The 13,118-nt window shown below is 38.5% G+C and overlaps 1 protein-coding gene across 1 annotated transcript in view; it reads right to left on the bottom strand.

Moving 5' to 3' along the window:
• PPFIA2 (PTPRF interacting protein alpha 2) overlaps positions 1–13,118 on the bottom strand; it is a 374,120-nt gene that overhangs the window by 13,541 nt on the left and 347,461 nt on the right. Inside the window, exons 22-25 of the mRNA XM_009284918.2 lie at positions 9,511–9,592; positions 5,165–5,365; positions 2,435–2,497; positions 957–986 (exon numbers count right to left, since the gene is read on the bottom strand). Coding sequence (XP_009283193.1) covers positions 957–986; positions 2,435–2,497; positions 5,165–5,365; positions 9,511–9,592 — 376 coding nt within the window. The remainder of the gene's footprint in view (positions 1–956; positions 987–2,434; positions 2,498–5,164; positions 5,366–9,510; positions 9,593–13,118) is intronic.

The following is a 13,118-nucleotide window of genomic DNA, read 5'->3' as shown; positions in this document are numbered from 1 at the left end:
TAGGAGCAAGGAGCAAACTGGATTCCTCCTAGAAGCTAGGCATTAAGCATTAAGCTACTTCATTGTTCAGCTGAAATTTCAATAGGGTGGGGAAGAAAGTATATGAAAAAACCACATGCATGTTGAGCTATTTTTATATGGGTTGCACAATTAAGATGCAAAATAGATAGCTTTTACATCTCACTGTTGAGAATTATTTTGGTATTACTGAAACTTAACAGAAAAGAGAACTCATAAATTTCAAGATTAACACCTCCTCAATAGGATCGTGCTCAGCTTTGAGTATCACTTTCAAGCCTATCTTTTTGGTTTTGTTTTTAATGTCTCCTGTCATTATAGACAAAAGGATAACACAGTGCGAGCCGGATATATTTTCTATGGGGGAAAATATAGTCCCCTCATCTCTCATTCTTGTGAGATTTTGAAGAGAAAAGGAATGCCATAAGTAAAGACAGTGAGATTGTGTAAGAGTGTGCATACATTAGAGGGAGAGAAAGAAGCTGAAAAATATAAGTAATTGATAGTCTAACTAAAGTGAAAAATTTTGTTCCTATTATACAAGAACTACTTGGGTGTGATTTATACAATTGTTCTAAAAAAAATCTGGTGTAATTTTAGAAATGTTAGATCTCAAACTCTTGGCATACTTTATTAGCCAATTCTAAAAAATGAGGAAAATATTTTTTCTAGATTTAGCTGGGAGGTAGAAGTCGTCTCTGGAATGTAGCCATTTCTTTTAAGAAAAATATTTACAGCATATGTACCTCTTTGTGCTTTACCTAGCAAACCTGTCCAGAGAATATTTTCTTTGTATTAGAAGAACTCTTAAATGTGTAAATCATAATTCAATCATTGAGATACTGTCACAACACTATACTCCTCTATGCCTATTGATACACTGTTAGTTACATTATTATGAGCTCTCCGTTCAAAAAAATCACGTGAAAGGGTCATACCTGAGCCCAGCTGCCTTCTTCAGACTCTTTCTGTTATCAGCAGGAAGCAATTAGTAAAGCAGGTAAAAAGACAATAAAAATGAGTTATAAAAAGATGTGGTTTTCATGTGTATGTTAACCTTAGTACAAATGAAAACATACAGGTAAAATATGCCGATAAAATAACTTCAGTCAGTGGCAATGCCCTGGGCTAAACTACCTTAAAAATTACAAGACCAAAACCATAAAATCTTAGTAGGGCAAATCTAGCTAAGTTTTCAAGGTACAAAATCATTATAGCTTGGTGAAACTTTACAGCATTATCTTAAACACTTTTTATGGTTTCACAATCAAAACACAAACACTTACTTACAAAATTGGGCATTAGAGATGCCATTTTTTGTTTCTAGTTAGATTTTGCAACTTTCACAATAAAAAGCTGTCTTCTTGTGAATATATTGTAAAGGAGCTTTTTATATAACATTTTTATTGCAAAACTGTATTTTTCTGGCTGGTCAGTTAAACAGAATCAACTCTACTTCTGGTCAGTTGAGTGTTGTTATATTTGTACTTATCTTTACCAACAATAATAAAATTGAAAATGAGCTCAGTTGTAAAAAAAAAAATTACTGATGAGAATCAACTTCATAAATGTTCATGAGAAAACTTAAAATAGTATAGCAAGCATAAATTTCTAAGAAATAAGTCTTTATTGCATCAAAATTTAGCTTCAGTACCTCCCCCACCATTTATGGATTGGGCTGACTATATATAAAGTTTTACAGACTGAAGATAGGTTTTTCAGACATCTCACTGTAGGATTGTATCATGTTTTGTAAGCACTGTTATGGAGTTGTTATGACGTAATGCTAAAAACAAACGCGAAAATAACATATGTTCCAAGTAAAAGAAAAATTCAGAACTATTGAATAAAATCTGTTAGTATTTATTTATGTCTCCCCAAAGCAGGGAGAGGTTTGACAAAAATCAATCCATAAATGGCCATTCCATGCACCCTAAATCAAAAAGCATGAATACACAAGTATGGACATGAAAGACTCAGCATTAATGAAAACACTGAGTTGTGTAAAGCACCATTCTCAAGCCTTTTCTTATTTCTTTCTACTTCAGCAGATATAAAACTATGTTTAGAAGAGGTACTAGGGAGTAGAGTCTAGGGGAGATGTTGCACCTGTAACCACGACAATTTCATTTCACTGAATGAGGTTTCACACTGGCAGTGAAACTATTATGTACTGTAAAACTCCAATACTTGTTTTAGGTTCACACAATTTTTGTGATCGCAATACAGTTTGTAATGGCTTTTGCTGAGAAATGATGTAACTGTTCTTTAAATTCAATTTCACTTCTCCCTGTGACTTTCTAATGGCATGCTTGGGAAGCGTCCTACAGAAGATACGGCATCTGCGTTAAAGCAGATACATCCTAGTTCTGCTTTGAGCACTATAACCATTTTAAATGGAAGTGGAAAGACTAACCGTTTTAGCTGGAGCAGCAAGATTTTCCATTTCTTCATGGGTCACCCAAACATTGCCTGAGGGCTATGGACAAGGCCCGCAGGGAGGCAGGTGGGATCCACATTAGGTAAGCAGTGGTAAAGAAGAAAGGCAGCACCACTGTAAGTTAACAGCGTATAGCATCACCATCAGCACAACCACGTTCTTGCCTCTACCGAGCTGCAACTAGAGACAACTTTAGACAACTTGTTTTGTATCTTTCGTTAGAGGATTCTGAACAGATGTGATGGAGTATTTCAACTAGAACAGATGGATGAAATCCGGCAGAGCACCGTCACAAAGGAAAGAATAATAATTAAAGCTGCATTTCACACACAAGTGGCAAATACAACCTTTGGCTCATAGCTCTGTCTGGAGGTAAGCTTCAGTTCTCAAAAATCTTCCAGCCTAAATATTCTGCACACATCACATGCCTATATTGTAATCTAAATAATTATTACTTCCCCCATGTTTCTGTAAATCAAAAATGTCAAGAAAATTCACTTGTAAAACTATTTTTCCTCATCCTATTGTTTTCAGTCAGATTATTACTAGGAAAATGAGATGAGGCAGGGAGGGGTTGTGGAATTCTGCTGTGCATGAGGTGAAATGTGCTGTGTTTTCTTGAGAGCTGAAGTAAATTAACTCCTTTCCTGAGAAAGAGGGGAGGCAGAAAGACTTGGGACTCAGAAATGCACGTGCCGGGGCAGGGCAGCTTTCTGCTGCCAATTGCTCAGGGAGAATTAAAAAACCAAGGCAAAATTATTCCCAATGTTTCCAGCTTGAATGTACTGTTTTTTCATTTCTTAAGTGTCAATGTACTTGCTTTGAAATATGCTCTTATGCTCTTAAAATCAAAATGAATTTTGTTTAGTAATTCAACACCATGTTGAGTCTATACTGCTTTACTTAGGTGAAATCCATTACGATTCATAGTATTACCATGGTTATGACATATACAACCATTCTGAGGGGAGAAAAATCAGATGGGGAACTATAATGTTTGAAAGTGTGACAGGAGTAGCAATGGGACTTCATCTTTTCAAACAAAGAAACAAATAAACAAGAACCAAAACAAACAGCAGGTGGATCAGGCTGCTAAGATTGAAGTGGCTCAGGTGGATCTGGACTGGCAACATAAGGGTGAATTATTTCTAGCTCGGTGGGCCCATGACACATCAGGTCACCAAGGAAGAGATGCAACATACAGATGGGCTCGTGATCGAGGGGTGGACTTGACCATGGACACTATAGCACAGGTTATCCATGAATGCGAAACATGCGCTGCAATCAAGCAAGCCAAGCGGTTAAAGCCTCTCTGGTATGGAGGACGATGGCTGAAATATAAATATGGGGAGGCCTGGCAGATCGATTATATCACACTCCCACAAACCCGCCAAGGCAAGCGCCACGTGCTTACAGTGTTCCCTGCTGAAACCAGGACATTAACCTTCATTAAGGTTATGACATATACAACCATTCTGAGGGAAGAAAATATCAGATGGGGAACTATAATGTATAAAGAACCTTAGCAATGTGAAGATAAAAGGCCAGTCAATAGGAACATTAGAGTCCTGTTGCCCAGTTGCTCATATAACTCAGTGGTTCTGGTACTCCTCAAAGGTATCTCAATTCTCATTTCCACCAGAAGATTCTCCATGAATTCCATGAAGATGAGAGATTACAAAATACAAATATTATTATTATTAACATAATTATTATTGTTATCTTAGTATTAGAAGTCTCGGCTGCACTACTTGAGTAGTAGTTTTTGTCCTTCACTTCTGTGCCATGTGTCCCATCTGATCTGGGTTTTTTTCTTGTGCTTTTTTTTTTGTTGTTACAGTCTCTGTTGCCTCTTTCATAGCCATCACCATCAGCCTCTCAGCTTGAAACTCCCCTTTTGTTATCTTGTTTCTTTTTCTCCTCATCAGTTTGGCCTATTTTTCTTCATTTTCCAGTAAAAGGTGCTTTCTATCTATAGCACATACATTCTTACTCTCCCCTAATATACTTTCTTGCTCTTTTTGATATATTTGCCTTTCCTTTCAGACCTGTATCCCTGTGTTTCTTCTTTATCTGCTTCCTTCCCATCTGCTGCCACTGTCCCCCTTCCTCACTGAATGCACACGCTCTAATTCTTCCTTCCAGACTCTCCTTTCACACCTCCAATCACTGCTTCTCTTAAAAGCATGAAGAACCTAAAGCCAGTTGACTCAGATTAGATAACATTTGACAGGATGCAAAAAAGGGGAATGGAAACAAGATTCAAAAGAGCTGTGTTCCTACATAACCTCTCCCCCTTCCTGCATTGTGCACCCCCCCCCAACAAAAAAAAAAAGAGAAACAAACAAAACAAAAAAAAAAGAAAGAGAAACACAATTTGATTTGGTTGGGAGAGATGACTTGAAGGAAGAGAAAGGCAAAAATACAGGCAAAATTACAAATAAGATGCTCAATACTGATCATTTAGATAACATCAAGGTTAATCAAAAGCACGACTTTAAAAAAATAAGAATATCTGCTAAAGGAAAAATATCATCTATCAACAATCAAGCGAGTGATGAACAGGTCCTTCTAGGTCTCTGTAGGACAGTTCCCACTGATTGTGAAGTGTGTGTTACCATAGAGCCACTCTCGTACTACAAAAGTCTTTCTGCAGACTCCTGCAGGGTGAAGTGGGAAAGAAAAAGTCAGCTGAACAGGACTCACTGTTCTGGATGTTGGAGGTGCTGATGGACTTGTCAGTGATACCATCTCTTGGATTGCTAGTCGGAGCTTTAAGCGGTGAAGAGGATTGCTGATTCCAATTTCTCTTTGAATCTCAGTATCGGACAAAGCAGACATAATAGCTCCACTCTTCACGTTGGCACGGCAGGCAGCAACATACCAGGCTGGCATGCCTAGCCAGAGCTGTTGAGAGAAAGGACACATTCATCCAAAGCATTGCTTCATTTCTCCGATGAAATCAATCATCAAGGCACCTATCAATCTGAATAAGCATGGTAATACACACAAATGAGTATAACCATCATAGTCTTTAATAAAATGAAATTGTTTCAGAACTTTTGAAACTGCCATGGCTTCACATGAACTCTTTTTGTTGCTTTTGTTTTAACCAGAACTTTAAAGGAAGGGATGCTTTGAATTATTTTTAGAGGTATCTGTCTCCATCACCTGGGCTACTCCTTTCCCAGGCCTTTAATAATCAAGTAGTGGCACAAGTCAGTGTTACTGCCTATTTGATAGTCTTATGAAATACAGAAAACAATCTAAGAGGAATTAAGTAATTTTTTCACTTTTGTACTAAAATGGCTTTCTCTCTCTTTCCGTGTTAGTCCCCACAGTGTACTCACGGGGCATACTCTCACTCTTCTCTGCTTTTATTTTCTTGGTAGAAATAAACCAAGCACAGTGCAGATAACCAACCTAGTGAGGACTGAGCTTACTGTAAGTTTGGGAACAGTCTGGTATGGTGCCATATCCTAGCTAGACATACAGGTTAGAAGCTGTAGCAAAATGTAAACACAGCTACATCACCTGTGGATTTAGAAGATACGTACTTGCCACTTCATGCTTTTCCTCTCCGTATGTTAGTCTTACTAGCCTAGGTCAGCAACAGCCCCTTGCTTCACCACTTTTACTCTTTTCTTGTAAGAGGTACTCTCCACTTCTAGCAGTCTTTCCTGGGACCTACTGAGTATGCATTCTTCTAGGTTTTCTCAGCTTTCTCATTTTGTGCTGCCTCATTAATATGATTGTCGGTGTCTACAGATCTTTGCTCCCAAAGGAGATAATTCCATAGCAGGGATATATACATGTGGGAAGTTTTTGTCACAGTGTGAAATACATTAGGCTACAGAGAAAAGCGTGAGAAGGACATAAGCAGTGAATGCCATAATCACTGAGATTTGGGGGAATAACACAATGGAAAACAAAGACATAACTCGCTAGGTGCTTAACTCCAGGAGACTGCTAGGCTCTGTGAAACCTGAAAGAAGAAGATGCTTCTCTCTGGAGAGTAGCCCCTCCTCACTCTTTTCCAGATCACTATCACACGTGGGTATCACTATCGCACGTGGGTTGGTGCTGTGAATTACATTTTTTAGTACATAGCTCTCCCCACTGGGATGAAGAAGCATAACATATAACAAAAGATTTCCACTGGGCAGCAAAACAGCTAATATTCTAGATTTTGCGACACTGAGTGTTGAAGTGCATAAATCACCCTTCACTACTTAACCTTCAATGTATCTGAGTGTACATACTTCTGTATACACAAAATTTATATACACATTTATACAGCTACCTAATTTTGTTAAGTATAGGTCTGTTGTACCTCACTGTACTGCTATATAATATTCCTTCAAACATAAGCTGTCAAAAGCACTTTTCAAACGTATCGATTAGTTATTAATGGCTTGTAGTAGCATCTTATTCTATTCTACTGTTTCTGAAATAGAAACCTGTCCATCAGCATACAATGCAGTGATGCTATGTGATAATAGCCATTATATTCTACATTTTCAGATTTTTTTTTTTATTAATTCTGGGTAGATGGCAATTAATGACTACCTGTGTTTGAATTTCAGTGGAATAGAGCATCTGTGACCGTAAGTGAAGTCATCGAGAACTCTATCTCTCTGTGCATCTTGAATAGGCCATCAGAATTAGCTGATTTCATGATTTTAATTTTTTCTCTTAATAATGGATTACTAAAAGAGGACACAAGGTCAAAGAAATTATTAAAAAAATATGCCATCAGTAAATTCACCAGCAAATCTGGAAAGCAGAGACAAACTGAAAGGATTTTTATTAATTTCTCACAGTACAGGGAAGTACTGTGTGGTTGTTAACAAGCCTATACCTTATCTGGGACATACTTACTTAAAAGACAGCTGTTAGATCACTTTTATCTCACAGAGAAAACAGACTTGAATGTCAGATCCCAAAAGAGCTCAGACAGGCTTTTCTGTACTGACTCCTGATGTATCATAGGGCTTGAGGAACGACTGCATCATGTTTCAAAAAGCCCTTCCCACTGATGGGATGAGCCACTGCCCCCCATCCAATGCTAGCCTGAACCTTACCCAACTAACTGTAATGAAATACAAAGTTTCATGAAAGTCAAAAAATTAAAAAGAAAATTATGTAGATTATACCCAGCTGCACTTAAACAAAGAGCCATGAGGAAACTATGCATAGCTTTAAACTGTATTTAATATTCTCATTTAATTTGACTTTAATTTTTTTTCATACATGCACTTGAAAAAGCAGGGAAGTGTAAATACTGGAGTTATTCACCCTGCAGAAAGAGATTCAAATGTTTGCCGCTCATTAGGTAAATTAGTTCTTTAACAAATTAGGTAAATTAGTTCTTTAACAAACAGCTGTCTCTGCCAGAAAATGCAGTTAGATGAAAACAGTCTCTAAAAAGAGGGCACAGTAATTGTTCTAGGCAGAGAACCCAGATATCAAGATTGCTATACTTTTCCAGAATTAGTTAAGAAAACCCACAGTTCTTAAAATGTATCTCAACTATGTCTGTGCTACATACAAATGACTAGAATAAATGCTAAGGTTGAGAAGTTAACCCCTGAAAAGTTTGGAAATGTCACAATTGTGATCACATATACTTCTTTAATTTGGGCCTTTGTCTCCTTTAATATTAATTGCATTTTTTGGTCCAAGGGTGACATATTATATTTTCCCCAGGAGAGTATGAAATGCACAGAGTGTCCATCTGCTGACTGAATGCACTGATGCTCACTGAATAAATTCAGTACTTCTGCCCTCATACCTTTTTATCATCAGTATTCAATCTGCATTGAATACTGCAACATAAACTTCCTCATGGGCTTTCCTGTGCTACTCTCATTATATTTTCCAAGAAGTTCGTAGACATCGATTTCTCTTTACAGCCCCTCTCTGAGACAGAGGGAAGCATATCCTATTTTGCAGCTAAGAATCAAGGCAAAAAAGGATTAGGGCTTAACTTGTCAGATATGTCTTCAAATTTTGGATCACCCTGGAGGACATCAAGGGCAGATTTTTCTCAGTATTCAGAAATGTATAGACCTTTGTATGTTCACCTTTCCAGCAAATCAGCTTTGACTGTAATATTGACTATTTCTGACTGGTACAAATCTAGTTACCGAACTCTCAAAGTCATATGAAAAAGTCAGGTAGTGGCCAAATTAATGAATGTTCCATATGAACAGAGATTTTTTTTGGAAGGAAGATGATATCCCGTTTTCCAAGGTCATGTGCAAACGCTTGAACTGCCTTTCTGCAGTTTTCATTTAATCTTTTTCAATAGGTACCTTCAGCAATTCCAACACGAAGCAGAAATTTTGTAGACGTTAGCTGCTTTTGTTCCTCATCCTTCATTTATCGCCTGAACATATTCCTGTTAAACCTTTGGAGGGGGTCCTTTTTTTTTTTTTTTAAAATTGAAGGGAAAACTCTCTGCAGATCGGATTTCAGAGATGAAGGCACTGCCTGTCAAATCAGAGAGATTTCAACCTGGATCTCGCACACCCCAGGTGAAAGTGCCGAGAGGAACACCACTTCTTCCTGTTCTGCGTGATATCTAGGTAAATCAGCCCTTTCCCATTACATTTTAAAAAGATAGAAAGTTACAAATTCTTTAAATTTATTAAAAATTCTGAAGATGCAGCTTTTGTGTTAACCTCAAATAAAGTTTGATAGCTAATTTTTGTTTTCTCCTTAGCACATCATCTTACATAAACTCTGTCTGTGGAGTTCCTTGATATTTAGAAATGAGAAATTAAAAGATTCCAAAAATTTGAGGTTCAAGTGCATTTGATAACCCTTTTTTCCTGTCTTAACCCCCCTGTGTAATCCCGTCTTACTTTTTTTCAGCTCTAGTCTCTGATTTACACCATTCAGCATCAAAATCTGCTTAGTGCTCATGGCACAGTGCGCAGGGGAAAGAGGAAGAGACTTTAACAGTCTCTTTTAGAATTTGTAAGGACGAGCACACAGAAGCAGCCTGCAAATGTGACTCACGTTTCCAAGTTATGGCCAACGCTTACCTCCAGCCAGGCAACCACTGTAGGCCCATCCCACTGTGCAAATGGCAAACCCTTCCTCCGAGCTTCTTCCAGAAGTTCATGTCTAGAAACGGATCAAAAATTGTTAAATATGCAGAGGTACGTGTAGGGACAATATAGATGCAACCGTGCCTTTTTGTTAAGTGTAACAACAGTGAAGCACAACGACAGGCATGGAAAACACCAGCAAACAATACAGCTCCTTCCCCTTTTTGAATGTATTCATCTATTCCCAACTCTTCTTTTTTTTCTTGGTGCATTTTGACATCCCTTTAAACACCCAACATACAAAAGGTGAGGTTTCTGTCTGTTCTTAGCTGAAGCAATACAGAATTGGGATAGCCTATATAAAAGGATCACCATATAATAGAAGACATTGGTGAAGAGAGAAAACTGAGGGATTCCTCCTGAGACTAGCTTAGCTCTGGTCTGGTAATGACCCAGAAAGGCCCAGAATTGCCAACTTCTAGACCTGAGCTAAGCATGGATGTAATGCAGCCAGGTATGAGAGGTCTCTGTGTTTGAAACGCTAAACCCTGCTGGACCAGCTATGCACAATTCTAGGGTTTCTGGAGTACAGCTATTCTGCATCTTCAAGAAGCCATCCATGGCTAATTAAGAGTTGGCTGTATCTTTAATAGTTCCATGTTAATTTTTTTATTATTATTGTTTATATACAAAAGAAATCCACGTGGTTTACTGATGTATACATTTTTAAAATGATAGAATTTTGTGGTTTCTCAATTTTATACATATACGTATATATATAGATATATTTCTATTGAGCTGATCAGATACCAATCCATGCATCTGCAGCTTCTCTGGACTGCAATGAGTGTGTTATGTAAAACATCATTCTTAAAGCTTAAAATATACTTTTAATACAGCGGTATTAAATATTTGGTAAAGTTATGTATAGGCCAGTCAGCTAGACTATCAGGAGAATGCTCCACATTAAACATGTTCAACCCTTTGACCAGACATTTTTATTCCTGGAGCAGGAATAAAGAACCCACTGTGGTAGAGACATAGAAAAAGTAGTCCTTCAAAAGTCTTTTTTTCCTGCTATTTAACAACATATTTTCAGCTGCGTCCTACTGAGTGAAACACAAAAGAATGCTCTCAGCAACAAGCTGTAGTGAAAAACAAATTAGACAGGGACTATGTTAATGTAGTGTTAAAATTTGCTTGCATTCCCACATAACAAGGAAATCTTGGAATTATAAGCTTCCATTTTGCTCTGTCCTTCATTACTACAGCCTTTGTGGTTCAGTTATCCCTTGGCAATTCTTCACTGCCTTAGCAGCCTTTCAAATATATGTACTACAAAATCACAGCAGATAAAAGCGATGGAGTGATCTTACTTCTAAGGAGTACTCCTTTTGGGATTTTTGCACTGCTGAGAGGCCGGACTGAGAGAATTTGGCTTTAGTAGAAAATGGATCTCAAATAACAATTTTGCATATGTGTTTAAATCCCTCGCTCTGAATATTAATAGAAAGACAGCTGCTTTACTTGCTATGTTTCTGCTGTAGTAATGTGTAATACTACAAATACTTGACAGCATTACTGAAGTTTATCTAGCTTCTCCTCCCACACATCCTTTGCAGCATAGCTTACCCTTTGTCACTCAGATGTCCAAAGACATTGTAGAGCTATCTTTGCTTTCTATGAAAGCAAAATCCTCAGTAAAATGAGAAAAAGTTGCTCTCTGGTAACTAACACCATGTAACCTTCAGTAGCTGGAGGAGGTGCAGAAATCCCATATTCCCAAGGAGACAAGCAGTGAAGGCCAATAGAGACATACACACTTGGCTGCTTAGGAAAGCAGAATTAAGGCATGGCCAGACACAGCCACCTCCCAGCTACCTGTGGGTGAGGTATCTGGGTTGCAGCCTTCCCCCGGAGATGGTTCTGTGGGGTACCTGCAAAGCTACAGCAGCGCTGTGCCTCCCTCAGGTGCCGTAACGGGGTTGCATGGCTCCGCTGCCACCAGGGCTGTGAGCTGGCATGGCTGTCCTTAGGGAGAGCCAAGCTTTCAGGGATGCCTCTTCCTCACCTGGACAGTTTTGGTGTCCTATGGCAGGGCATGGACCCTGCAAAACCCTGTACAACTTGCTCCTTCCCCAAAGCCAGCCCAAGCCCAGGGAGCAGCCCCTTCTGCAGCTGGGAGTCCCATGGAGGCACCATCCTTGGAGGAACCTGATCCCAGATTTTTCCCTTATCTGGGGTATTCTCCACCCATACCAGCTGAAAGAGCAGGGCTGACTATCACAGTAAGTAAAAAAGGAGATTATGGCTTTGAGGGCCACTGGCCTTCCTCGCTTGTGTTGTGCTCTTGCTCCAAGCAGGAAAGCAGCAGCACGTGGTCTACAAGGAGATGGGGAGGAACTTTTAGCCTATTTCTTTGATTTGGTGTTAAATCCCTGTGTGGCCTCAGGAACTGAGGTGCCTGTAGAAGAGGCATTGGCACTTTAAGCTCTCACTTCCATGAAAAACTTACTTCCTTTATGCTGGAATTATAGAGTACATATTTCTAGGGAGTCCTCTGTGACTTTGCAACATCTGAACTGGCATGAGGCTTGGTGTGGAGGCTTAGCATTACTCCAGTGCTTCTCAAACAAATACGCTCTCCCAGAGTAGGAAAGCACTTCTGATACTTCAGAGGCTGTCTGGCTCACAGAGCTAAAGGAAAATATAGTTGTGGTTATTGATTTTGGCTGAAGAAAATGGGGCCAGGCCAGAAATGGGATGCCCTCTATATATATGCTATATCCAAAGACTACAGTATGATAAACATGATCCAAAGGGTCTTGGCATGTAGAAGGAAAGTGTTTTGGGTTGAAAATATTTTTAATGTAAAGTTAAAATCCTTTACTCAGACGTGCACAGGGAATGCAGCCACCATAAGGCCTGTGCCTCACTTATTGATGTGGAATACTAAAAGGATTTTTATAATTCTTTCCCTTAAAAAGAATTTTATTCTTCAGAACTTATACTTCCTTCCCTCAGATGTTTCGTTTAAACATCTCTCCAATACTAAAGTTTATTTAAATTATATTTTACTTTTTGAACAGTATTCTTTGACTATTTTTTAATACACGCTAGGAGATCTGCAGAACCTGAACCTTTAATTTCTAAACCAGAACTAAACCCAGACTTTCTATTTTTTGACTGAGAGATATACTTTAGTTGGCAGTCAAAGAAAACTCTAGGGTTTTTTGACATGAACTAGCACTATAGAAGAAACTCCACTCTTTCAAAATAAGTTAAAGGTGTCATGTAGGAAAAAACATGTATCGTTTTGATCAATAGTACAAATCATCAGAAAAATGAATCCAGTGATCTGCCTATTTTGGAATATAATCCGAATATTTTAGAACAGCCTGAATGTACTATTGTCCTTGTGGGATAGTCACTGGCTTCCTGAAAACAGAAGGACCCCAAAGCCAAATATTGGTGTCCTCACTTTGGTTGGGATGGAGTTAATTTCCTTCCTAGTAGCTGGTACAGTGCTGTGTTTTGGGTTTAGGATGAGAACAATGTTGATAACACACCGATGTTTTAGTTGTTGCTAGGTAATGCTTACA

Source organism: Aptenodytes forsteri, unplaced genomic scaffold (genome assembly GCF_000699145.1).
Source record: "Aptenodytes forsteri isolate BGI_AS27 unplaced genomic scaffold, ASM69914v1 Scaffold71, whole genome shotgun sequence".
Lineage (NCBI taxonomy): Eukaryota > Metazoa > Chordata > Aves > Sphenisciformes > Spheniscidae > Aptenodytes > Aptenodytes forsteri.
Note: the sequence above shows the minus strand (reverse complement) of the source record. Positions and strands in the feature narration are given on the sequence as shown.